The sequence below is a fragment of the Cryptomeria japonica genome, chromosome 4, assembly GCF_030272615.1.
Source record: "Cryptomeria japonica chromosome 4, Sugi_1.0, whole genome shotgun sequence".
Taxonomy (NCBI): Eukaryota; Viridiplantae; Streptophyta; class Pinopsida; order Cupressales; family Cupressaceae; genus Cryptomeria; species Cryptomeria japonica.
The window spans coordinates 549,118-574,959 of NC_081408.1; the positions used below are offsets into that span (position 1 = coordinate 549,118).

The 25,842-nt window shown below is 38.6% G+C and overlaps 1 protein-coding gene across 3 annotated transcripts in view; it reads right to left on the reverse strand.

Annotated features, from left to right (window-relative positions):
* Positions 1-4,066: 4,066 nt before the first annotated feature.
* LOC131064551 (proteasome subunit alpha type-6) overlaps positions 4,067-25,842 on the reverse strand; it is a 29,171-nt gene continuing 7,395 nt past the window's right edge. For all 3 annotated transcript variants that reach the window (XM_057998713.2, XM_057998714.2, XM_057998715.2), the window contains exon 5: positions 4,067-4,432. In XM_057998713.2, coding sequence (XP_057854696.1) covers positions 4,374-4,432 — 59 coding nt within the window. In that variant the 3' untranslated portion in view covers positions 4,067-4,373. The remainder of the gene's footprint in view (positions 4,433-25,842) is intronic.

A 25,842-nucleotide genomic window follows, 5' to 3' on the forward strand; every position in this document is an offset into this window, starting at 1 on the left:
CCCAAGTTAGTGTCTCCAACCAGCTTCTACTTAGACCTCATCTTGGATTCTGGAGGGGAATCTTTATCCACCTAAAACTTCATCCTGGCTCCGAGATATCTGCAAAACAATCAAACAAACTTAAGTCAAATTCTATACTTTTAGGCACAGTTTGTGAGTTTGGTGGCTAAGTAATATGTAGTTTTTACTTTCTTTACAATACTTAGTCACCAAACAGGATTTTCCATACTTGATTATTCTGAAAATCTCTTGAAAATCACAATACTTGGGAAACTTAAGGTCTAATTTCAACTTTGAAATCAGAACTTTGGAAAATTTAAGTCCAAAAATATTTCATTAAATCCATTCAAACTCCTTTGAAAAGCAGAAAATAAGAAAGATAAGAAGGGAAATCTTTTTCTTTTTATTCCTTCTCTTTAGAACTTTGAAGAAAAATTGAGCTGAAACCTTAATATTCCACCTATGAAATCAACTTTCACCTTCAAAGAATGAAGAAGAATGGGAAAATCAGAAGTTAATCACATAAAATCAATGGGTTTATTCTCCAAACAATCAAAACTCTTCAACAATTTGAGTTGAAATTTGTTGATCAATCTGATAAATTGTCATTGAAGGATGATTCACCTCCTGTTAATCCGACAAGATACAAATCTATGATTGAAGAGTAATCTAGGATTACTCTGAAATCTTGAAACAATACATACTACATTCATTATATCAGGTCTTGTTTGTGTCAAATACAGTAAACCTCCAATCATAGATTTGTATCTTGTCGGATTAACAGGAGTTGAATCATCCTTCAATGACAATTTATCAGTTGTAGTCATAAATATACTTGAAATCTTCTTCAAAACACTTCCAACCTACAAAAATTCCTTCAAAATTTACTCTCAACTTGCAGAAGCCTTTCAAATTCACTCTCAAATTGCTCAAAAAGTTCGAACTTTATGTGTAAAAATGAGAAAATGAATAAGGTATTTGTATAAGAGTTCGGATTTCATATTTGGAAACACAATATCTTCTCCACAAATTTGTTTCTAATCTCATTTCAGTCTTTGCTTGTTTCTATTTTCATGCTTAGTTGCTTGGTCATCATTCCTAAACTCGAAAACTTATCTTGCAACTTCAAATGCAACTTTCTAATTCGATTTTCAGTCTCAAACTCGAACTGATCTGCAACATATCCTTCAAAGAAACTTTCCATTTTTGGCTCAAGTTTGAACTTCATGAAGATTGTGATGACATCATTGAGGAATATTGTTTAACTTTCAAATTTTGGCAAGTATCTCCCTTGGGCAGACTTTGTTTGGCTTGTTTCAACCTCCATCAAAGATAGGGTGGACTTGGAGAGAGTTGGGAACCTTTCCCAAGGCGGACGTGAACAAACTTGTGCACCAACATCAAGGCTGACTTCATCTCACTCAAAGCAAGGCGGACTTCATTTCTGGGTTGCACTTCAAAACCTTTCCATTTAGGGCAGACTTTATCATCCTTCAGGAACCATAGTCCTTGACCAAGGGCAGACCTTTCTACTTCCTCGCACCTCAACTCCCCACTCATGGCGGACTTTGTTCAACTTGGGAACCTTGGAGGGCGAACTTCATGGAGCTTGTGCACCTCACATGTCATCCTCTTAGGGAGGACTTTGCTCATTTCATGCACCACTCAATGCATAGTGGGAAAACTTTACCAACTGTGTACACCAACAAGGCAAACTTTGTACAACTTGTTCTCTTTGTAACCATTCCCTATGGTGAACTTGAAGAAAGTTAGGAACGAAGACCATGTTACCTTCATATGACCAAGGTAAGGGCGGACTTATAGGCACCATACATCAAGGTGGACTTTCTTTCACTCAAGGCAAGGCGGACTTCAACCCTTACTTGCACTTCAACTCGTGATAGGGCAGCCTTTGTGAAGATCATGACCCACCTCACCTTTCCAAAGGCGGACTTTATCAACTTTGTGCACCAACAAGGCGAACTTGGTGGATCTTAGGAAGCACAACCTTAACCAAGGGTGGACTTTCTTGATGTTAGGAACCCCTTCATCATTTTCAAGGCGGACTTCATGAACTTCATGAATCACATGATCAAAACCTGAAATCTCCATAACTTGTGCAAATTTTACCGAATTATCTTGAAATTTGAAAACTATACTTCATTCATCCATCAAATTCCTCGGGGTTCCTAAAATTTAGGAAATTGGCTTTTTGGATCGAAACTTAGATTTTAGAAAAAAATTGTCAATTATTTCGGTGTATTTCAATGTGAACAGTGCAAACCCTAGATCCACTTTCTAAAAATAGAGAATAACAAGGTTCCCTAAAAAAATAGGAAAAACTTTCTAAAAATAGCCATTTCGGGGATCACGCTCAAAATGCCAAAAAACGAAACTTCCTTAAAAAAAGGAAAAAACAAAAAAGAAAAACTTTCCAAAAATAGAAAGTTGTCCAAATTAGCTCAAATCAATTGCGATCTTCTTCCTTTGGGTTTTCTAGACACAATGACGACGTCTAGACTCTGTTCCAACCATGGCTTGCACACACTGACTCATAATGCTCAAAACTCAAGCCACTCAAATTGACAAACTTGACAATATTGAAGCAGGAAGGTCACAAGACTCTAATAAAACCCCCAGAAAGAAGGAAAAAAGGAGGGTCCTCATTTGCAATGGGGCGATGTGTGAAAAAGGTCACAACAGGACATTACATCATATTACTTTATCTCCTAAATTCAGTAATTGGGTGCAACAATTTAAAATTGAAGGCTCTTTCGTTATTTGTCAATCTTGTAGCAAAGTGGGATATTCTACTGCTACTCGCTTAGGAATTAAAAAAACCATGTTGTTTGGGGATAAAAGGAAAAAACTCCTACTTTTGATGAGTCTAACACTTCTGTTGAAGAGATTCAGAAGATCGTTTATAGGGGAAAATTTCCTATTGTTTCTTCTTCATTGGACACCTCTTATAATGATTTGGGGTTAGATGTGGGTTCCCTGTTACAAAGAAAATAATTCTTAGTGAGAGAGATCTTTATATTACAGTCAAGCAAAAACATTTGGAACACTTCTACAAACCACTAATTTTGGGCTGTTTTTTTTCTATGATTTTTGTTTGACGTTTTGCTGGACTTTTTTGTTCATCAAAATCTCTACTTAGCTAAGCCTTGTTTCTTGTAATTTCGTAGTTGTTCTATGATTTTTGTTTGACGTTTTGCTGGACTTTTTTGTTCGTCAAAATCTCTACTTAGCTAATCAAAACCATTTTGTTTGTTATTAATTAGCATTCTCTCTTGCTTCACGATCACATGTGTATTTTAAACAGATTACCATTCCACCAAGATAAAAATTTCTGTAATAGAAATGACTCTTCACTTGTATAGGGGTATTTGTAAAGTTTCAAAGTAGAAACGACTCGTTCACTTGTTGCCATAACAGACTCAGTTTAAAATTCTTCTGCAATTATTTAAGGGCATATCATGTATAAAAAAAACTGATGGCCTTGTCCTAATTTCTCTCTTCCATGAACTCCGTGATAACTGACTCTGGTTTTAACGACCTCTTCTTGCATCAGTGATAACTGACTCTGGTTTTAAAGACCTCTTCTTGCATTCCTAAGAACTCCCTGGTTATGATGTATCTTTGTAGTATCCAAAAATATTAGCTGATGTGATGTTTCAATTTCTTTGTCACTCTTTAAGTGGAATCTTATATAAAATATATTTACTTTTATTGAAACTGAAAAATATAGATCTAAGAAACAATTAGTTTTAAGATGTGTTTTCTGTAATTGCAATTCAGCTGTACATTAAATACCAGTAACCATATTACTACCAGAAGTTAAAATATTAGAAATTAGTAATAAGAAATAAGATTTTCTTTGCAATTCAGCTTTAGAAAAAATTTCTATGTGCCAATTCACTTCCCCCGACATAAAACATGCTTAAATAGAACCGTAGACAGTACGGTTAGCTCGCACATATAATATATGGAAAATAGATAACGACAATTCAAAATATTCTCCTGTTATATATTGGATTTGATAGTGTGGGAGAAAAGCTGAAAATAGAACACTTGCATAGGAACCACTGGTACAAATCTGAAAAATGAAGCCTTCAAAAATTCAATTTTCAATTGTATAGAAAGAAAATTTGGAGTTACCAGTCAAGATGTAAAAATATATAAATGTCAGAAAATTCATGAGATTGGCACTTCAAGAACATTCTGTCACCAATACACGGCACTTCTGCACTGGACTTTCTGAAGAAATGAGTAAAGCAATTGGAGCTGCAGTTTTCTTTGGCAATATGTAATATGTATATTTTCTCAGACAACAAACCTAGTCCCGCTAACTGATTGCTGTCAGATGCTCATCAATCTCTTCTGTTGATAGAACTCGAAATTCTGAACTTTGTTTTGTAACAACACCTACCTGTATCACATCAAAAGAATTTAATAGTTAAAAGATGTAGACAAATTCAATCAGTGTATCTAAAATAACATTCTGGTCATCACTTAGCTTTGTACTAAATTATGACAAAAGAAATGCGTAGAATAAATTGGCTTGCTCTTGCTAGTACATTCTGTTGTGCATTCTGCACCCCATCCCCGTCTTTGACAGGAGACCCCCATGCTTGAAGTCTTCGTATAAGAGAAAGCCCGAGGCAAAATCCAATCCATTCATTGCCTCCAAATTCTTCCCAAGTTCACCATTTCACCCCATAGGCGGAAAGCTGAAGACCAAGAAAAATTGGCCTAAAGGGTCGAAATGATAGAAAGTTCAAAAATCGGCCTTGAGACCTGAAATTCAACCATAGAGGCCCAAAATCGGCTTCTTAATACCAAAATGCAAGCTCAAATGGGCAAAGTCGACCTCTGGGGCCGAAATTTGAAATAGAGCTGGCAAAGCGACCAATATAGCCAAACTTTTATGTTGAATGACTAAAACGTGAGGTCCACATTTTTTTTAAAAAGATCTCTCAAAACTCGCCATTTAGCCCGAAATTCAGAGAAAATTTGGAAAATCGGCCTCCCAGGCCGAAGTGGGAGATAAAGTTCGCTAAAGAGCTCTATTGACCGAAAATACACGAAACCTCACAAAATGTCCATAAGGCCCGAAAACCACGAATTCATGCAAAGTCGGCTTAAAAGACGAAAAGGAGAGGAAGAAAGTTAAACCACGCACTATTGGCCTTTAGGCCAAGAAGTTAAAATCGCAAGGAAAGCATTTTGGCTGAAAAAGAAGTAAAAGACATCAAGATTGCGTCGTCATTCAGGTTGAGATTGCTCAAAAGATCAAAATCGTGCAAAAGAAGGCTTCAAATCTGCAAAATCCCCAAACAAGCCGAAACTAAATTCGCGAATTTCACAAAGTTGCCTCATAAGTCAAAAAGGGGGAATGGAATCCCAATCTCGCCATCTTCCCTATTTGCCCGAAAAGGTGAAATGGAGGGTAAATTTGAAATACTCTAACAGGCCAAAAACCCCCTAGAGCCCTAAGTTGCGCATTTCACCAATCAAACCGAAAATAAATGAGTTTCAAATCACAAATTCCACCTATAGGGCGAAAATGGAGAATAAGTGAAATACGTCCAAAACCATAAATCATGCAATTCATCCAAATGTCCCAAAATTCTCCAGGCAAAGTTGGGCATTTGAAAATGAAAAGAACAAGTTCGCGCATTTTCCAGAAAATGGCCGAATTTCATCATTAAACAAAGGGCAAACTTTGTAATTAAGTGAAGAGGCCAAACCAAAATCGCAATTTGGCCTTTTAGGCCGAAATTTGAAAGCCTAAGGCAATATAAACCAAAATCGTTCATTTTAACTAAAATTGTCGAGTTTTATAATGGGGGAAGGTTTTAAAGTTTGGCTATTTCATTAAAATTGTAAAGCGAAATGTAAGTCTTTCTTTCTTCTCCAAAGCCTAGATTTCATCAAGGGTGATGTTAAAATAGAAAGCCAAAATCTCACATTTTAGGTGAAGCGTTCGAAATTGGATATGCTTCTTAAAAGGGCTTGAACTTAAAATCTCGCAGTTCACCTCTCAGGCCTAAATTTCGTCTAAGTTGGAGAACAAATCAAGACGAAGGATCGGATTTCACGTTTGAGGAGAGACATTTAAAAGATACATTTCACAAAGAACTTCTCAAACCTGAACTCCACCAAGACGAAGCCAAACGTTAAAGTTAAATTTAATATTTGTCAAATTGATTAATTAAAGGTGAAATTGATTGTTCGCACGAAAATGTCGTCGGGAAGAACCAAGAGAAACCCTGAAACGTCAAGGAGCCTTGATCGCAACCAATGTCGGAAGAGGAAATGCAGGACTGCACCATAGAGCGCAAGACGAAGCACGAAGAAACGCGCCACCACCGGACAACAAGATGAAGTTCACCAACGAGATAAAGACAAAGAATACTTTGAATGCTACAAGTGTATGCATTCTCAGAAATGCATAGCTGGATTTAATTCCAGAAGTTCAGTTCCTAAAAACTGAAATTGTTTAATGTAAAGGCTGATTGTGGGTCCCACTCAAGATATTTTGAAACAAAGAGGAACACAGGTCAGTTGTGGACTGTTATGTCTAACTGCCAAATTGACAAAATTAAAGCCAAATAGTGGTAGGCAGTTGAGATAGTGGTTGGGTAGATAATTGAAAATTGAGTGGGCATGGGTTAAAGTTGTTAGCTTCTAGAAGGTAGACCAGGGCCCTTGGATGCAGTCCATCCTGGCCACCAATTCAAATTGTAAAATCTATAAAAGGCAGGTTGCCTCTCTTTGTAAAGGGTTAGACTCTAGTTAGACTATTAGGTTTCAATTAGAATAGGTTAGATTGTAGAAGGTTAAATTTTACGAGTACCATATAGATGTTGCAGAAATTGTTGTAATAGGCAGCTGGAATCAATATAATGGACATTGATTTGGTGTTTATCATCTTGGTTTTAGTCTGTGTGCATGGTTTCTTTCAGCATTTTAGATAGATCTTTCTTTTGGGTGTGCAGGTATTTGATGGATTCAGGCTCACACCATTGAGGATATACTGATTGTATGTTCTTGTGTATGGTTAGTTTGAGCCTTTAATTATGTTTAGTTCAATTGCAGGTGTCCGTCTAAGCTACGCCAGAATTGGGTGCTTAGCCATTCTCCTGCAGTCTGAAAATCTTCCAAGTCCCCTTGAAGATTGCACCGTTCTTGCGAGGTTGTGAGCTATTCTGGCCAAGCAGGGATTGGTTATGTTGAATCCGTCTACCTGCACATGACCTTGTTAATTTTAGGTTTCCTAAACCTTTCCCTTTTGATTTTATTTCCCAGTTCGAGAATCAGATTCAGACAAGCTTGTTGCAAAACGTAAGGCCCCTTGTGCTCCCAGCAAAAAAAACATTGATCGTTGAGTTATCCCGGAGTCGAGAACTAACAATTGGAACCTTGAGGTTGTCCCCTCTGATCGATTAAAAGCAGCATTAGGGCTTCCTTATACAAGAGAGGATAGGATACTTGGTGAGATTATTCTATTTTGCATTGGCCGGATAGAGTTGCACCGATGCGACTTTAGCCACGTCAACACATTCCAAGGTCCCATTTCCACACATAAACTGCCTATCCAAAGTCCACTCAGAATATAGGAAAATTCAACACTTGAAAAAGCTAAGAACCATGATAGGACTTCGTTGTAACATTTTTACACATCGCCCCATTGCAAATGAGGACCCCCTTGTTTTTGCTTTTTAGGGTAGTGTTTTGATGTCTTAGGGTTCTGTCTCCGATTTCTCACCTTTGCAAATGAGTCAAGTTTTTCGAAATTTGGAGTCACCAAGTTCAGTAAGGAGAAGGAATGGTCAAAAGAGCGTTCTGATACAACAAATGTGCTTAGATAGGTCGAAGGAGTAAAATCGCAATTTCCTGGGGCCAATTCGGCAACTTGCTTTTTCGGTCTACTTTTTTTTTTAAAGTAGAAAGTTGTTTTTTGCTTTTTTTTCGGGAACGCAGGCGGTCGTCGAGTGAGGAAAGATGTTAAATCAAGAGAATTCATCCAGAACAAACTTTCAAATCTAGAGGATAATTTCCAAAAAGGCTAGTTGAAGATCACAAAAAAAGGGCTAAGTCTGGACTCAAGATCGAGAAATTTCATTGTTTAAATCATCAAAATAACTCGTCCATGAAGAAATTCTTTGATCCATGACCAAGTCCGCCCAAGACACATGAAAAGTTCCTCAACTAGCAAAGTCCGCTCTACCATGTATGGAATCAATTCCTAACCAAGTGTGAAGTCCGCCAAAGGAGGGGATAATAAGAGGGGAAAATCCAAATTTTGCTAAGTATAGGTAAAAAAGGCAAAGGTTGGAATCAAAAAGAATTCGCCTAGGTGTTGAAGAGAAGAGGATTAAAGCAAGGGTAAAAGCAAAGATTAAATTCACCCAAGTATTGTTGAACGATAAGGTGAATTATAGCAAAAAAGTTGAAAGCACAAGAAAATTCACCTAAGTATAAAAGAAAAGATTAGAAAATTGACTAAATTGACTAAGTGTTGATACCTTGGGGAGAAATAAAAAATTTGGTTAAGTGTTTTGGCGTGGAGATGAAATTCTTGACTAGGAGTGAAGCTCGCCCAAGGTAAGTGAAGAAAATTCTCAAACAAGGTCAAGTCCGCCCTTCAAAGCATAAGATTTTTTGTCTCCTTAGCAAGTCCACTCCAAGATGGAAAAGTTTCCAATTGAACACCAAGTCCACTCCAAGATGGAAAAGTTTCCAATCAAACACCAAGTCCACTCCAAGATGGAAAAGTTTCCAATTGAACACCAAGTTCGCCCAAGGAAAAGATAGATGAGAAAAAGTGGTCAAGTGTTAGTACCTTGAGAAGGAAAACTCGAAACTAAGATTTCTTATCTCCTTAGCAAGTCCGCTCCAAGATGGAAAAGTTTCCAATTGAGCACCAAGTTCGCCCAAGGAAAAGATAGGTGAGAAAAAGTGGCTAAGTGTTAGTATCTTGGGAAGAAAAACTTAAAATTATGGCTAAGTATTGATATTTTGAAAAGAGAAAAATTCATAAATTTGCCTGAGTACAGACTGTGGAAAACAAGATGAAGTTCTCCATAGAAAGAAGCTTCTAGAGGAAAGCCAAAAAGATTACCATTGAGAATTAAAGCAAAGGTCAAAAGCAAAAAGAAAATTCGCCCAAGGCGAAAGTGGATAAATTCGAAAAAAAATTTGGGCTAAGTATGTGTTGGTTAACAGATTTGTCACCTAACTCTATATTCTCACGCTCACAGAGATAACAAATGTAACCACAATTGAACCAATCTAACAAACTATTAACTGACTGATTCTCTATTTATTTTACAAGGTGGCAGCTACCTTCTAATGATTTTCAATGAATAAGTTAACAACTCGTATGCTTTTAACCCGAAAGCAAATAAGGAAAGAGTTTTTAACCAAAAAGCTTTGTAAAGGCATTCACAATACTAACTACTATTTTTAGGATTTTTCATATTTTCAAACATAAAGCCACTATGAAACACCATTCACAGATAATATTCCACAGTGTTGACGCGTCTTAAGTCACGGAACTACGACTCCATCCGGCCAACACAGAATAGAAATGCTAAGAATCCTATCCTCTTGAGATAGGGAAATCCCTAATGCTATGTTAATTTGATCAATGGGGATGACCTCAATGTTTCGGTTGTCACGTCTTGACTGCAGGATAGCTTAGTAGTTGATGTGTTATGTTGGAAACACAAAGGGGACTTACGGTTAGACGGAATTGGTTTCGTACAGGTTCCCTAAAGTTTTACAGTCCTATATCATCCGATTTGCTTCTAATTGATGTCATTCCAGCTCGACTGGAGGGTTTCTTAAATGAAAAAGGAAAAAAGGAGGGATAAGGATAAAGAGTGAATAAGAACAGCTAACTAATTTTAACTAAGACAACATATTTCAACACATAGACGGAAGTCTTAAAATAACTAGAAATTACTTTGCCAGCCAATTAGCACAACTAGGTAAAAACCAATGCAATCATCTAAGGATTTTGAATTTTCAAGTTATTTAGATACGAATGATACTCTTACACCCATTCATCCAAATCTAATAACCGAACTTAGCACAAAGGGGGATCAGACTAACCATGCAAAGGAAACAATAATCAACTATTTCCTAATGGTATGAACCAAGATTTTCCATCAAATACATGCATAAATAATTGTCTGAAATTAAATACAGTTGCAGAATATGAAATAAATGGAGAAGAGGACCATGCACTCACAGTAAAACAAACACAGCTTTAACATCCATTAAATCCTGTATATATTTCGCCAGAGTTTTTGCAACAATCTTTGTTTTCTGCCTTTCAAAGGAGGAATTAAGTCATTTATATAGAATTCCAAAAAATGGATGAATGGCCAAGATTAAACTTAAACAAGTGGGCCAAATTCATCCTCTATCAAAACTGCCCATACCCATAAATGGGAGGCAAAATATCAGCAACAACAAAAGGAGAAACAATAACTACCAAAAAGGTAATCAATAACTACCCAAAAAGCTGCTCCAAAAGTGCACATGCATGGAGCTCAAGATTTACAACTGTTTTGGCAATTAGAAATGAACTTTATGCCTAAAAAGTGTTTTCTAAGATTTTAAAAGAAACTTGCAATTTAGGAAAGCACTTTCTCCTTTTTTGTTGTAGACCCTTTTTCCAAAAATTCATCCTCGCTGTGCAAATACTCCTTCCAGATATCCCGACCTGTTGTACGCTCTACCCGGACATATTCCTGAAATTTGATGGATAGCTAGAAGAACACCATGCTTTGGGGCATAGGAGGATGGTGTATTTTATATTGCATACTACCCAAAAAGCTGCTCCAAAAGTGCACATGCACGGAGCTCAAGATTTACAACTGTTTTGGCAATTAGAAATGAACTTTATGCCTAAAAAGTGCATTTTAAGATTTTCAAAGAAACTTGCACTTTAGGAAAGCACTTCCTCCTTTTCTGTTGTAGACCCTTTTTCCAAAAATTCATCCTCACTGTGCAAATACTCCTTCTAGATATCCCGACCTGCTGTACGCTCTGCCCAGACATATTCCTGAAATCTGATGCATAGCTAGAACAACACCATGCTTTGGGGCATAGGAGGATGGCGTATTTTATATTGCATACCCTCTAAGTGGTGATCTACATGCTTCAACCCATCCTTCTAGTCGGACCAATGAGCCTCAAAACTTAATATGTCTGAATGCAACCCACTGGCAAATTCTAGGTCCTCCATGGAGTATGCGACCTTATCAATTCTCAATCTATCCTCCCAGTCTGGTTGTACTTGATCATCTAACAAACTATTTTTCCAGCCTAGAACCATTGATCGGAGGATCTCTCCACCAAGATCCCTCATGTTTTTCAAAATCTCCTCGCATTCCTCCTGCTCTTTATTAATGGTATCTTTTGTGTCATTCTTCATGTTGGCAGTCCAGTACCATTCTTTAAAAACGCCGATGTCATAAGGATCCAAGATAGCGAACAATGTGGGAATCTACATGTGGGTCCAGAAAAGAGCTCTTATGAGGGGAAGAATTGTACCAACCACCCCATGGACCTTGAAACACTCCTTTACTTCAAACAATTTGACAAGAATGGTTTCTCGGTTGTGGGCCATTTCCTTTACGTCTTCAATAATCCGCTCTCCCTTTTCCTTAATGTCCCGAATCCATTCCCTAACGGCCTTGGCGATATCACGTACTCCTTCAAACTTGGTTGTAGTCCTTTGTGCCAATGCCAATGGGGGAACATGGGATTCTGGGGCATGTTGCAATGGTTTCTGCAAGTGATCAATGTATCCCTCAGCTTGCTCAGCACGAACTCAGTACATGTCCCTCTCAACAGTCATTTCATCGAGTTGTCTAAGCATATTTTGCACAGAATCCTTGAACTCTTCCCTTTCTTTCTCTTTGGTGGCTTGCCCTATTGGGATGGTTGTAATGCTATAATCGGCCAATGCGAGAGAAGATATCCTCCAAGTTGATAGGTGGCTTGACGGCTTCTTTCCGCTGTGCACGAGCAATTAACCAGTCTTGAGGGATGGTCTGTCTAGATATTATTGCCAAATTCCCACTTTGTTCCTTGGAGGTTTCATCTAGCTCACTGCCTATCTGCAATTGATCTATCATAGAAGGAACGGATGCAGTATCTAATCCTTTACTCATAGCTGAGTTCTCCCCTACCTCACTGAACAACTATCGGGTATCCCCTTGTGATGGTTGCTCTTCAGTTTTGTCGGGCTCCTGGGTCTCATCCCCCTTTTGTTCTCCCTCAACAGTGGTGTCATCTTTGTCGGCGCTATTCAATTGTAATTCATGCCGACTCCCATGTGTGAGCTCACGCTTACCAACCTCTTGATTAGGCGGAATTTCTCCCTCCTCAACTTGATTTCTAGGTTCATCAGAACCAACGATCCTGACCTCTGCATCTAGCTCACCTTGTGCTGGAGGATAATTAGCCTCAAATGCATCAACATCACTCTGGGAGGGCGGAGCAGGTATATAGTCAAGCTCAACTACGTCATCCTCGGAACTGGGGTCTTTGGATGACAAACTGACTTTCGGCCTCCTGATAGGGATCTTTTCCCTTCTAGTTATTTTTGATGTCTGAGTCCCTCTATTGGCTCTGGCTTTCTTCCTCTTCTTTTCGGGTTTCTCAATCTCTTCTTTCGGTGCACTTGAGGTTCCCTCATCCTCTGAAGATTGGGAATCGAGACTACCCATCATATTGTATGTAAATTGAATCCCTTCATGGATCAGTCTCTCGACTTGCTGGGATAGCCAGTGATTGGTATACCTTCCTGGAGCCTCCATGACTGCCTCAAAATCAATAATTGGATCTTGAGTCCAATCAATGGCTGGCAAAAGGTATTTAACTACCTCAAACTCTTGGACATGCAAGCAATTGCCATAATCTGTTACATGATCTGGGACTCGACAGTACTCATAAAGCCGCATTTGCTACACACTTGGCCTAGAATACTCACGTCATCGGACCTCATAGTCATCAGAACAGTTGCTCCAATAATCCTCTATTGATGCCTTCGCTCTGTAGCGCCTGCCATAGGCTCTCTTTGCCAAATTGTCATGATCGAAACACTTCCTTGGGAAATGTTCCTATAGGCCATAAGATGCTAATTCAGCAAGTGACTCATCAACTTGTACCGAATTCTTGAAATGCACATCGAGGGCACCCAAGATCATGGGGAAGGTGAATCTAGACCATTTCTTATCTTTGAGTAAGCTGCCTGCTGGATGTGCTTGCCTTGCGACTTCCATAAGGACCATTTTGTTTGTCGGATAGCGTGGAAGTCGAAATGGAGCTCCCTCAAAGCCAACTATCCTGATATAGGTGAACCTAGGGAATTGAATATACCATGCGCCATACTTATGTACCAAAATGGTGGCCTTCTCTGAGAGCTTTATGTGCAATCCTCCTTGCATTAACCTGACTAGGCACATTGTAAAGGCGTCATTGACACGCTCATACTGACCAATTGCATAAGCAACGCTATTCTTTTCTCTTTGAGCTATGTCATAGTAATGCAGTTGAGGGTAGCATTCATACACCTTGACCTAATTTGGGTCGTTCCCGATTTCACCCTTCTTGATTAATCTTGTCAGTTGCTGGTGTCGGGCAAACATGTAAATCAGGTAGGAAGCCATGGTGAAGTACTTCTTTTCCTCAAGTTCGACTAACTATGTATGGATATTATCACTGATGATCTGAGCCCAGACGAACTTGGACTTCCCAGCAAAGACCTGCTCCGTAAAGTAGAACATCCACTCTTCAAAAAAATTAGACTAAGGGAGTCCCATAACCTGGCTGAGTAAGGTGACCATATCACCATACTCGTTATGAAAGTCACTTTTGGGGGTCTTTTTACTGATCCTAATGCTCAGAGGTCTTCTCTCTTTATATCATTCTTCGTTTATCAATGTCCTGCATTTAGCAGGATTCATGTCGTAAGCAACCTGTGCCTCATCTATAGTTGTGGCAATGGGATTATCGGTAAATGGGATATCAAATGCTTCCCCAATGGCCTCAGGTGTGAAGTCAACTAGCACCATATTTTCTAGGACCACTAATCTGGTCTCTGGGTGATAATGCCTGGCAGCCTCAACTACTAGCTCATAATTTTGCACGGATGGAGGGAAACCTACTGCCTGAGCGATACCACTTTCCATCATCCACCTAGGTTTGCCATAGGCGTTAGGAGAATATACCCTGTTTCTGAAATCCTGTATGTCCATGTGGCCCAAATCAATCTCAACTATGCTCTCCCATATGCTCTGGACTTTCGACTCCCTAACTCCTTTTTGGTACTGGTACTTCATCTTCTCGCCTTTGCGGGGAATGTCAGATTTAGAAACTTGAGATGTTCTGGTTGCACCAGGGGTTTTAGAGGACTCTATCGCTGATTTAGGCATTTATCCTGCACAAGCGGACACGGATTGCGAGACGAGATGAAGGAAGTGAACAGGTTAGTCAAAATAGAGGATGATGTTAGCGTATAAAACCAAAGATCAATAGGAATTCGAAAAAAAACGCGACGCTTTAATAAAAGAGCTTAATTAACTGGAAGTGAAACATTATTTGAAATAAGAAATTAAGTTGGCTCTGTTTAAAATTCGCTACTTGGTTGTAGTTCAAGGCTTGGGTGTTTAATGATTGTCGATTTTCGCACTCGGAGAAGAGTCTTGCCTAAGTTCAATTTTTTGAGATGTTCAAAATTTCCCTTAGTCTGAGTTTTACATTTCAAGGTTAATTTTCCTGACAGGCTTTGCGAACTACTGAGGTAAAATGCCGCCTTATCTTCCCCTAACTTGCGTTTTCAGAATGCAAGGGTTTTCGTAAAAATGAGAGTTTAACACTCTACCTCTTCCGTGATTGGTATTTTCGGGCTGGACAGCATTTTGAAAATGCTCCAAAGTTAAATGTATATACTACTATGGCGATTCTCGGGGCAAAGGGCCACTTTGCAAAACGCCTTCTCTACTATGCGATCTTGGACGCCTTAGCAATTTTTGGGCCAAACAGGATAGAATGTAGACTTTCGCGGTTTTTGTGCTTTGCGATTTTCGGGGTTTCGAGACTAAACGCCTCACATATAACCCGCGGGATTCCCCTGTTTGCCCAATTTCGGGACAAAACAAGCTTTTGCAAACTTTTCCATTTTCAACGCCTTTCTTATGATTTGTGATTTCATGATGTTTGGTGATTTTCGGACTGAAAAGAGGAGATGCAAACATGGAAAAGTTTACACCCAACCCCTTTATTTGCGATTTCCAGCTAAGAGCACTTTTTGCAAGCCCTTTTTTAATGTTTAACGTTGTTGCCTTGCACTCCGCTTTTTCAGCCAAGAGGGCGATTTTGAAAAGTTATAGACGTTTTAACGCTTTTTTGCGAATTGGCATTTTTGGCCCACAAGGCCACTTTGCAAATTTTCGAAGTTTATAACGCCTTACCTTTACTTGGTCCGCGTTTTGGGCCCATGAGGCCCTTTTGCAAATGTCAAAGTTTAAAACGCCTTACCGATTTTCGCAATTTTCGGGGTTAGGAGGCGATTTACCAATTTTTGTTTGTGTTCGACTCCTTTTCATTACCTTCATGCTTTTCGGCCAAAATGGGCTTTTTGCAAGGTTTGGAGTTTATAATGCCTTTCACTTGGTTTGGCATTGTCGGCAAAAAAGAAGGGAATGCCAAAAAAAAAAGAGAAAACTCGCGATTTTACTTGCTCTTGCCCAATTTCGGGCTAAATGACCTTTTTGCAAACTTTAAAAACTTAACACCTTTTTCAAAATATTGGTATTTTCGAGCTGGGAAGCGATTTTTGAAAAGTGTTTAAAGTTTTATCGCCTTTTCAATCGATTTGCGATTTTCGGGTCAAAAGGTTATTTTGAAAAGTTTTAAGACTTAACACCTTTTCATGAGTTTTTCGGCTAGATGGGTATTTTCACGAATTTGATGTTTTCTGGCAGAAAGACTAAAATGCAAACTTTTAAAACGTCCTTTTCCTTTTGGCGACTTTGCGATTTCACTGATGTTTGCCCATTTTCAGGCTGGGAAGACGATTCGTAAACTTTTCACTTTCAACACCCTACTCCTTTATTTGTGATTTTTGAAAAGTTTTAAGTTCCACTTACCTCATGACTTGGGCAATATTCATTTTCGGCATGGAAAGCACTTTTGCAAGCTTTAAAACTTTTAGCATTTTCTCCTTATCAGGTGATTTTTGGGGTAAACAGGGAGTTTGAAAACTTAGAAAGTGAAATGCCCTTTATGCTTGCAATTTCGGGCTAGAAGACCCTTTTGAAAAGCCTGACCTTGAAACCAAATTTGGCTCTTAAAGCGATCTTGCAAACCCAGGGACAACTAACACCCTTGCCTATTTAGCCAATTTTCAGGCTTGTGCTAAAACTAGTCTCCCTTGGATTGATTTTAAGCATTCAGATTGCGAGACTCTCTGCGCAAGACTCTCAGGCCATGCGACTTAAAACTAACAGATGCCCCATCTCCTAATGGATACATAGCTCACTGCTTCACTACTACTTGTTGGATCCCAAAATGGCGGATAAAAATTAAATTCGAAACTTGGCAAAATGGAGGCTGGAAAAGAAACGAAGGGGACCCTGTCGGCGACAGGGAGTGTGTGCATCGCACAACACACAATAACTGAAATTTCAAATCATCCACCATTTCAATATAAATTCACCAACTGACATCCATTTCAAAGAATAGAAAAGCATTCACACACCATAATTCAAAGATTATGAATATATGAAAGCCACCCGTAGTTCTTCTATATTAAAATAGCAGACAACCACATGCATAAAACATTTGTTCTTATGAGAAAAAGAAAGTTTGCCCAAAAGATCCTAATCAGAAACAAAGTCCAAATATTTAAAACATGAAAGATAATGGTTTCTTGAAGAAAACCGTTATTTACAGAAAGTATTTAGGCCTTCCCAACCAATGATCAAGAAAAATAATTAAAACATTAAACAAGAAACCGTCACCACCTATTTAGTTTCCGGTTCACCATCTTCAACAATCATCACCTCCTGCTCAACACGTGCTGCCTCCTGAGCTTTGATCTTTTGTCTATATTCACAGTACCTGTTCATAGCTGGCTCCATATTCAGGTCCTTTGATACAGTAGTGATCTACAACCTTGTCTTCCATTTTGCAACCAACCCATCAGTAGCAGCTATGTTCTTGTGCATCTCGTCCATTTCGGATTCAAAGGTAGAGACGTGTATTTATAGGCGACCCAATGCCTTAAAAGATTCCAAAGATATGCTTTAAGGGTCCCTAACATTCTTATGATAATTTTCTTTGAATTGACGCATCATTTCACTAAGTTCCAACACATTCTCTTTGAAACTGTCCATAACGTCAACATCTAGAGCGTAGAGGTTCTCCTTTATTTTCAGCAGATCACTCAAGTAGTGCTTCAGGGCCTTGTCAATGTCATCAATATAGTCATGATAGATTTTCTCCTTCCAATCTAAAGCATCACGCCAAATGAGATTAACCTCTCTAGGATGACCAACTATTTTCTTGGTGGTTAATATGCCATGACTCAATGACATGAGCTCCGTGATTTCCTTCGAGAGCACAAAAATGCTCACATGTTCTCTTGTAACCTGTTGCAACTCTGTTAACAACTCCTTTATTTTATTCCAAATATTACAACGTTCTGAACTTAGTGATATAATTGACACCAACATTATACATTTCATCAATCCAATCAGTGACAACTTTGGCATATCCCAAGTTACCTTTGACTTTTCTTACAATGTTTGGATCAATTCCTTGTACCTGTGAACTTGAAGACTCCAGCAGTAGGATTTATGAAGGATGAAATAAAATCCTTCAATGATTGCACCTGGGATTGAAGCTCGAGATTCTTCTTCTATTCCTGTGCTCTCTTGATCAATGCATGGACTAAGAAGTCGACATGGTAGACATCCCCTTCTAAGGTGGAGGGTCCCATATCCACATGACTGATCTTATAATCTTTCTCGGTTACATTACTTACATCTATACTCCCAACAGGATCAGCAATCTCTAAGATTTGGTGGCCAGAAACAGAATCAGAGATAATCTGAGACATTCGCTTAGCCTTCTTAGGTTTACGGGAACTTTGTAGCAATAATGCAACTGTGTCTATTTCAGTGGAGATAGGAGTTGAAACTTTTATTTTCTTTGCAACTTCTGTCTTCAACCAAGCTAGAGAGGTCATATCGGATTTTGATCCTCTATTGATAATGCCAAGGGTACTTTGTACAAGAGAGGAGGGGATTTCAAGCAAAGAAAAGAAAGACTGATCATCAATTATTTGTTGATAAATACCTTCAGAATCAGAGAGGGGCGACTTTCCTTTGAGTGGCATAACTCGGTCATCCTATTCACAAGTGGACTTCAGTTTAGCAGTGATCTCTTCTAGCTTTTCTCCATCCCCGCCTGACTGAGAGCTTTTGCTTAGCGGCCTATCCATAGACTTAATTGTTGGTGTTTGAACAGGGGAAGAGGAAACTGCTCCATGCTCTCTACGAGATGAAGACTTCTGACCTTGAGAAGAGCTAACCTGTTGTTTCCATTTGCCATTCAGCCAATCAGATGTTCTTCTTAATACCGGAGCAGTACGAATCATCAGGTTTGAAACTTCTTCTCTGGACCAATCAACCTCCAAAGAGACTGCATTAGCAACAGTATGATACTCAGGGTCAATAATGACCTCATCTTCAGCAACATCATCGGGAACATTGAAAGAAACACCAAGGGTGTGAATCCGCTATAAGGAGAGTCTCATATAACTCCTCTTGAATACTTCAGCATCTCATAAACAATCCTCCCAAAAATCTTCAAGCTCAGGATGATGCATATAACCTTTGGCTCCATACATAGGATGCCTCACATACCCTTTACTGTCAAAGCTGCTTCTGACTAGTAGGGATGAAAAATGAAACTTCTCTAGAAGTGTTCCCACTGCCTTGGCTGCACCATTAGATTTACAGCAAAAGACACTGGTGGACAATGGAAAAGAGTATCCCCTCTTTCCCATATTCAAGTATCTCACATTTACTACAGACATTTGGCAGCATACTTCTAAAAACACAATATAATCAAAGGGAAAACGGGGCAATTTCAATGGCTCTTTCTCAAAACCCCCAATTCTAAGGTATGAGAACCAATCAAATTGGGTGTAAAAGCTTCCAAACTTCATCACAAAGTCAGCGGAGACATGGGAAAACCGTAGGCCAAGGTTTCCTTCCAATTTTCTGACTAGGCCCATTGAGAATGCATCATTAATGCGGGAAAAAGCATGTATACTCTCCCGCAAGGTTAGCTGAGGAAATTTCTGGTAAATAAGTGTGAAAACAAGAAAAGGGTGATGAAGCTCCAAGCCCGACCAAGCAGACTCTTGACTAGCTAGGATGTAAACAAGATACGAGCGCATATGAAAGACTAGGGATTGGCTGAAATTCTGCAATTGCTCATTCAAATCAAAACTGATGTTGGAGGCCCAATTAGTGAAACTTCCAAGAGCATAGATAGTAAGAATGAAATGACACACCCAGAATTCAAAAAAATCAATGGAATTACTACCAACAACACAGTGTAAAAGAACTATTATCTCTGCAACTTCATCTTTGAAATGCATTCTTTTAAGCTTGGTGGGCAGCTAAGACTTACCTCCCTTTTCTGACTTTAGCCAGTTTTTGGCTATACAATTCATGCAGAAGTCTCCATGCACACGGAAATATTCCTCGCCAGCCAAAATAGACATATTCTCAGCAGCTTCTTTTTTGGGGAGGCACAAAGCGCGAGAAACGCTTTCAGGGTTAATTCATGCGACTACTTTACCACCCTTTGCCCGAATTTCCTAAGTCTCAGAGTTGTATCTCTCAGAAAAAACAACAACCAAATCTGTGCAGGGAACGGCCAATGGAAAACCAGCTGCAGAGGCCAAACCACACTGAACATTTTTCTCTCACAATGGAGTTCTCTCTCCCACTTCTCGCTCTTGTAGAAAAGTTTCAAAATTCAACTACTCTGCCACCGTGTCTCACATGCCTGCCCACTGATTTTGTATTATACTCTGCATGAGCGCGAGCTAGGCGATACTCTTAGAGAATTCTGAAGAATGGAGACCAGTTCAAAAATCATCTGCCAGCTCGTGTACTTTAATGATGTGGCATGCCTTAAATGCTGCATTTACTTCGCCTTTCTAAATGGTCCCTTAATTCAGCTTGTTCTTGCTGACAAGGCAAACGTTAGTCCATATAAAACTTGACACAAAGACGATGCCCCGAAACCTAGGAAATTTGACAAGTTGCTCAGTCGGGGAAATTGTGAACTAATGAACCTATGGTTGGGACTTGCGAACTTTCTACAACCAGCGACAGAGCGACCAAACACAAGATGGGAAACATCGGGCGATAGGGGGCTTTAAGAACTTTCTAACCCCCGACTAACTTAGAAAAGGGACAAAACACATGACATAACTTCGAAAAATCACCAAGCCTGCATCTTAAAGGAGAACGATTTCAAATTTTGAAATAGGGGTAACAGTATGGCAATATAGGAAAATTTCCAATCAAGAGGAAAGTCCGCCATGGATTGCTTGGTGAAAAACCTTGTTCAAGCATAACGAACATCCAATGCCTAAGGAAGAAATTCCTTGATTGCCGAGCATCAAGTTTGCCTAGGAACATAATAGATTCCTCCAAGCGACAAGGATTATCCACAAGACTATAGGAAGTCCACCCAAGGGAGGGAATAAGAAAAGAGGAAGAATTTGAAAATTTTGGCTAAGTGTTGAGGAATAAAGCAAAAAAGGCTGAAATCAAGATGAAATTTGTTTCAAAACTCTAGAAAATTTTTGGCTAAGCCTTGAGGAATAAAGCAAAAAAGGTTGAAATCAAGATGAAATTTGCTTCAAAACTCTAGAAAATTATTGGCTAAGTGTTGAAAAAGTTCAAAATTGCAAATTTCCAAGACATCTTCCAAGAGAATTTCAAAGCCAATTTCCATGCTTGAGATAAAAGTTGGAGTGACTCCTTAAAGAATTTATTCTGGACTTGCAGGATAGGTTTCGCTTCAAATCACCTTACTTTTTATGCTTTTTGGGGGCAAATGCTTCAATTTCCAAAATTTTATTAAGTCTAAGGATTATCCTTTGAAAATTTCTTCAAACTTTGCACTCTAAGATGGAAATGAACATCAACCCCTCCTTCCCCCCCACCCCCTTATTGTTTTTAAGTAAGAAAGTTTGCATGATTTTCAAGTGGTAGATGTCAACTCAAGGAAGGATTTCAAAAAAGACACAAATAAAGTTCAATAACAAAGAACCAAAGTTGGAGTCCAAGATCATGATGGAATGGAAGAGGGTTGGAGATATTGACCTTGGCCATGTGGAGCTCGAAGACTTGAAGAAAAGAAGAAGGCAAAGAAAATTCCTTAATCCATAAATATTCCTTGGAAAAGATGAAGATTGACGATGCCAAAATAGAAGGAACATTCAAAGTAATCCAGGACAAGGTCGTCATCACAGTCTCCGATGTGCTTGAGCAGGAAATAGTTCTAGACAAGGACATGAATGTAGAGAGCCTGAAAACCAAAGTTCAAAGCAAATTCTTCACTTCTGCAGGTCCAATCAAGAAGCAACATTTTGGAAAGGCATCCTGATTTCTATCCATTGAGGATGGCTTTCGAAAATTGATAAGATGGACTTGATGGAGTACAAGGTCGACATTATGCCAAGTGTCCCAATGGAAGAGGTCGACCCCATAGTAACCAGGTTCATTGAATTTGCTGCCAAAGTAAAGGATAAGGGACACCCGCTTCTAGAAGAAAGTTGGATTTGGTGGTTGTTTATTTCTCATTGGCCCACTTTGGATAACAATTGTAACAAACCCTAATTAGGGCTTTAATGTTTTAATATTGGTCGTTGATCTTGGATCAATCTAGGCCATTGCTTTGTAATGGGGTGTCTATATAAACCATCCTCCTCTCATTTGTTAAAAGGGAGATTTTTGAGAAATCGTTGTAGTGATACTTCTTAAGTGCTAAGACATTATTCATTGTTCAATTGTTGGTGAATTTTCGTCTACTTTTGCAAGTTAGCATGGTTTCTTGGCTCTCAATAGAATAGATTTCATTTTCAAGTTGATAGATTGAATGAAGGATTTGATAGAATTGCTTAATGTGGAATGGATGTGTTCATACTTTTCATAATTGGATGATTTTCAATTATTTTGTAAGATTAGCTTGAACCAGTAAGTGAAAACTTAACTTCTATTGCTATATTAATTGTTCAAAATGTCGGTGAATATGAGCGATATGAAAATCTTTTAAATTCCTTAGAAGATAGCATTGTTCTTGTGTAGTTATTGAGTTTGGCGAAGCAAGAATTGGTTTTAATTCCACTTTTGCAATTTCTATCTCCAGAGTTCATAGGATTAGCGTAGCATTAGAATTATCTTCCTAAACTCTCACCCTCTTGCCCTTTTCTCCCACGTCTTAGTAGAAGTAAGATTGAGAAGAACTTATTGCAAAATTATTTCAAAAAAGAGAAAGTTACGAGTGTCGGCAATCAATAGAATCATTTGAATGGTTCACTCAAACAATTATGTAAGTCCCCCTTGAGATTACCAGCATATCACAACAAACCAATTGACACTATCTGCATGAGTCTAGAACCTTGGAATCGTCTTTGTGATCACACAGTCCATCTGTTTAGCACATAGAAGATTTTGATCAAGAGAGAATAGGATATCTTTGGGTATTTTGTTCTGGGTTGAGCGTGCATAAAAAACACACCAACTTTAAACAAAAATGGGTAAGAAAAGATCAATGAAACTGAGGGATCAGGCAGGAACAATTTTTATTAAATTTCTTACAAAAGAACTATTCCACCAGTCAAAAGACAAGACAATCACCATTTGATCATTAGATCTTTTTACATGAATAAAGATAATTGATTGCTCAGCAAAGCAAGATTTGTCGATATAACTCCACATATAAAGCAAGAATTCCACTTACTGAATGCTGCAAAAATATTTTACAATGTTTGACAATAGACTCTAGTCATACTTATTAACGCAATGGATCTCACAAACATATTAGCGTTTAATATAAATTTAATCTTAACTTTTAGGTAATCAAATCTAAATCTGACACACTTATATACCAAATTACCAGCATCGTATACCTAAATAAAGTTTTGCTTTGTGAAAGGCTTTTATAATCTTAAATTTTTATCTTTAGGTCTTCAAATAGCAGATTAGCTTTCAGTGTGACTTTCTACATAATAGAAGGCCTCATAAGAAATGTATACTTATCTATTATCCATTTACTGCAAATCAAAACTGCATTAGTGAAAATAATATTCAGCGTGATTTTAGCCATCTTCGAGGGTATGCATATCCACAATCTAATGACTGCAAGTTGACCTTGACTAAAAGAAAACAAGAGCTCGAATGTGATGTGCTAAACTAAATGCATACAAATTAATCGCACCCACAAAGCTAACCACAGATATTTTGTTAATATTTTATTGAAGAAAGACATACATGTAAATCGAGGGCAACTAACTAATACAACTCACTTGGAAACCACCGGCATACAGTTCTAAACTCTGAAGCATCCTTAACACACATACAGTTATGCAATTATTCGTCCTAATGATCTTTCAGATTCTGTGCAAATCTGAAATATCCTGCACCGTGTATTTTCCTAAGGGTTTTCATCCTAAAGAGAACCAGGTTTACACCTCAAATGCCAACTAACATTCTGCAGCAGCATTATGTCACTATAGCTGAAGTAGAATTTTTGGGCTATAATTTCAGAAGAATTTTTCTTTTGCCTTATGTGCTGTGTTATAAGTTCAGCTCCCAGCAATCCTTAATCATGGTAAGTTAGTCCACAAACAGTGGAAACTAACTGATCTCTAATTCCCTCATAGGCAGCTAGCATTATATCTGGGGTAACCTCGTCAATCTGGGCTACTACTGTACATTTACTATATGTATTATGAATATTCAAAAGTAAGACATATCTAACAGGCACATACCTGAAAGGATGCAGAGTTCTAAAATATGCTTCCTACACTAATACTTAAACTGATCATACAGTTACAAAGAAAAACATTCAAGGGAAGATCCACATTCTGAAAAAAGTTCAAAAAACTAAATGTATTATTTAGCAATCAATAGTTACAATACACTTGCAGAGTCTAAGCCTTTACAAGATTATCACCAAAAAAAGATCTAGAGCAACTCTAACACCATAAAATCCACTATGTTGACCACTAATGCATACACACATATTGATAAGCACATCAAAAAGGTAGATTTACAATACCGTGGGCCAAGAAAACAATGCAAAAAACACCCAAAAATAACCAAAAACTCACCTGTCAAAGAGAATATGAATTATACATAGGATTGCAAGGTTGAGACACCTTTCTTAACATTCTCCTATATGTCAAACACTTTGCAAGAGAAAATGTAAAACCAATATTATCAACTGATTGCTAGGGGCCAAGAGGCCCATAGACTCATGGCACCACCTAAGCTTTTCTATGTCCACTGGCTTTGTCAATGCATCCAAGATTCTACAAATTGTTAATTTTCTCCAGCATCACCCTTCCTTCCTCTACCATAGCACAAACTGACTGGTACTGGACATCTATATGTTTCATCTTTGCATGAAAGCTCTAGTTCTTTGCCAAACATATGGCATCTGACTCTCACATAGAACTCTGCTAGCCCCTTGACTCAACCCCACATCTACAAATTGTTAATTTTCTCCAGCATCACTCTTCCTTTTTTTCTGCAACTCGCGCAATTCTTTTTTTGCACCTCTGCACAAACGTTGCGACGCGGATTTTTTCATCGCGATCTGTTCCGGCTCTCCCTGCGCTCTCTGCAATTTTTTTCGACGGCGATTTCGCGATTTTCGCGTAATTTCTCTACGCTAAACGCCAGTTTCTTTGCAAGCGATTTTTGCCGTGTCTGTCTGCAACGAAACAACTCTTACACCGCGATTTTTCCTATGCCCAACTGGATTTTTTTCTGAGTTTTTTCGTTGCGCGAAAAGGGTTTTCTTTTAGTCACGGATTTCATTTCGCGATTTGTTGGCGCCCGTTTTCCGCGATCTGGTTTCGTGGGGTTTATGCGTCAGCCTTTTTCCTTCTATCTATGCGCGGTTTCGGTGCCCGTTTGCAGCTTTTTTTTCGCAGATCTGAGCCATGTTTTTGCCCGCGATTTCTGTGTTTTCGTACCCGCGATCTGCCGTGGTCGCGACGTATTCTGGGTCGTAATTTTTTTTTCATTTTCGTGACAACGGCGCCGTGGTTTGGGTTTGTGTTCGTGGGCAGTGTTTTGCTGTGTTCGTTGTTTGCAGCAAGCTTTCTGGTGATTCTTCTGCTGCCTAGGGTTTTTTATGAACCCTCCGTACTTTTTCTACGGCTAGGGTTTTGTGATTATCTCCTTTGTTTCAAGTCAGAAAAAAAAAATTCATTGCAGATTATGTGGGTTTTTCGAGATCTCTTTTGGGTTGCTTTAAGATTTTTTTTGAGTCTTCTGAAAAAAAATTTGCCTCAAAAACCATACTGGAGTTTCAATTTCTGCCTTAGAATCTGACTTGAACTTTTAAAAATAAAAAGCCTCTATTTTCATCTACTGGTTTTCGTGCATTGGAATTCGCGCCTTCACCAGTTCAACCTCAGGGTATGTGATGGCATCTCTGACAAACATCATACTTGAAAGTAGCCAGAAATTCAACTGCCGCAACTAC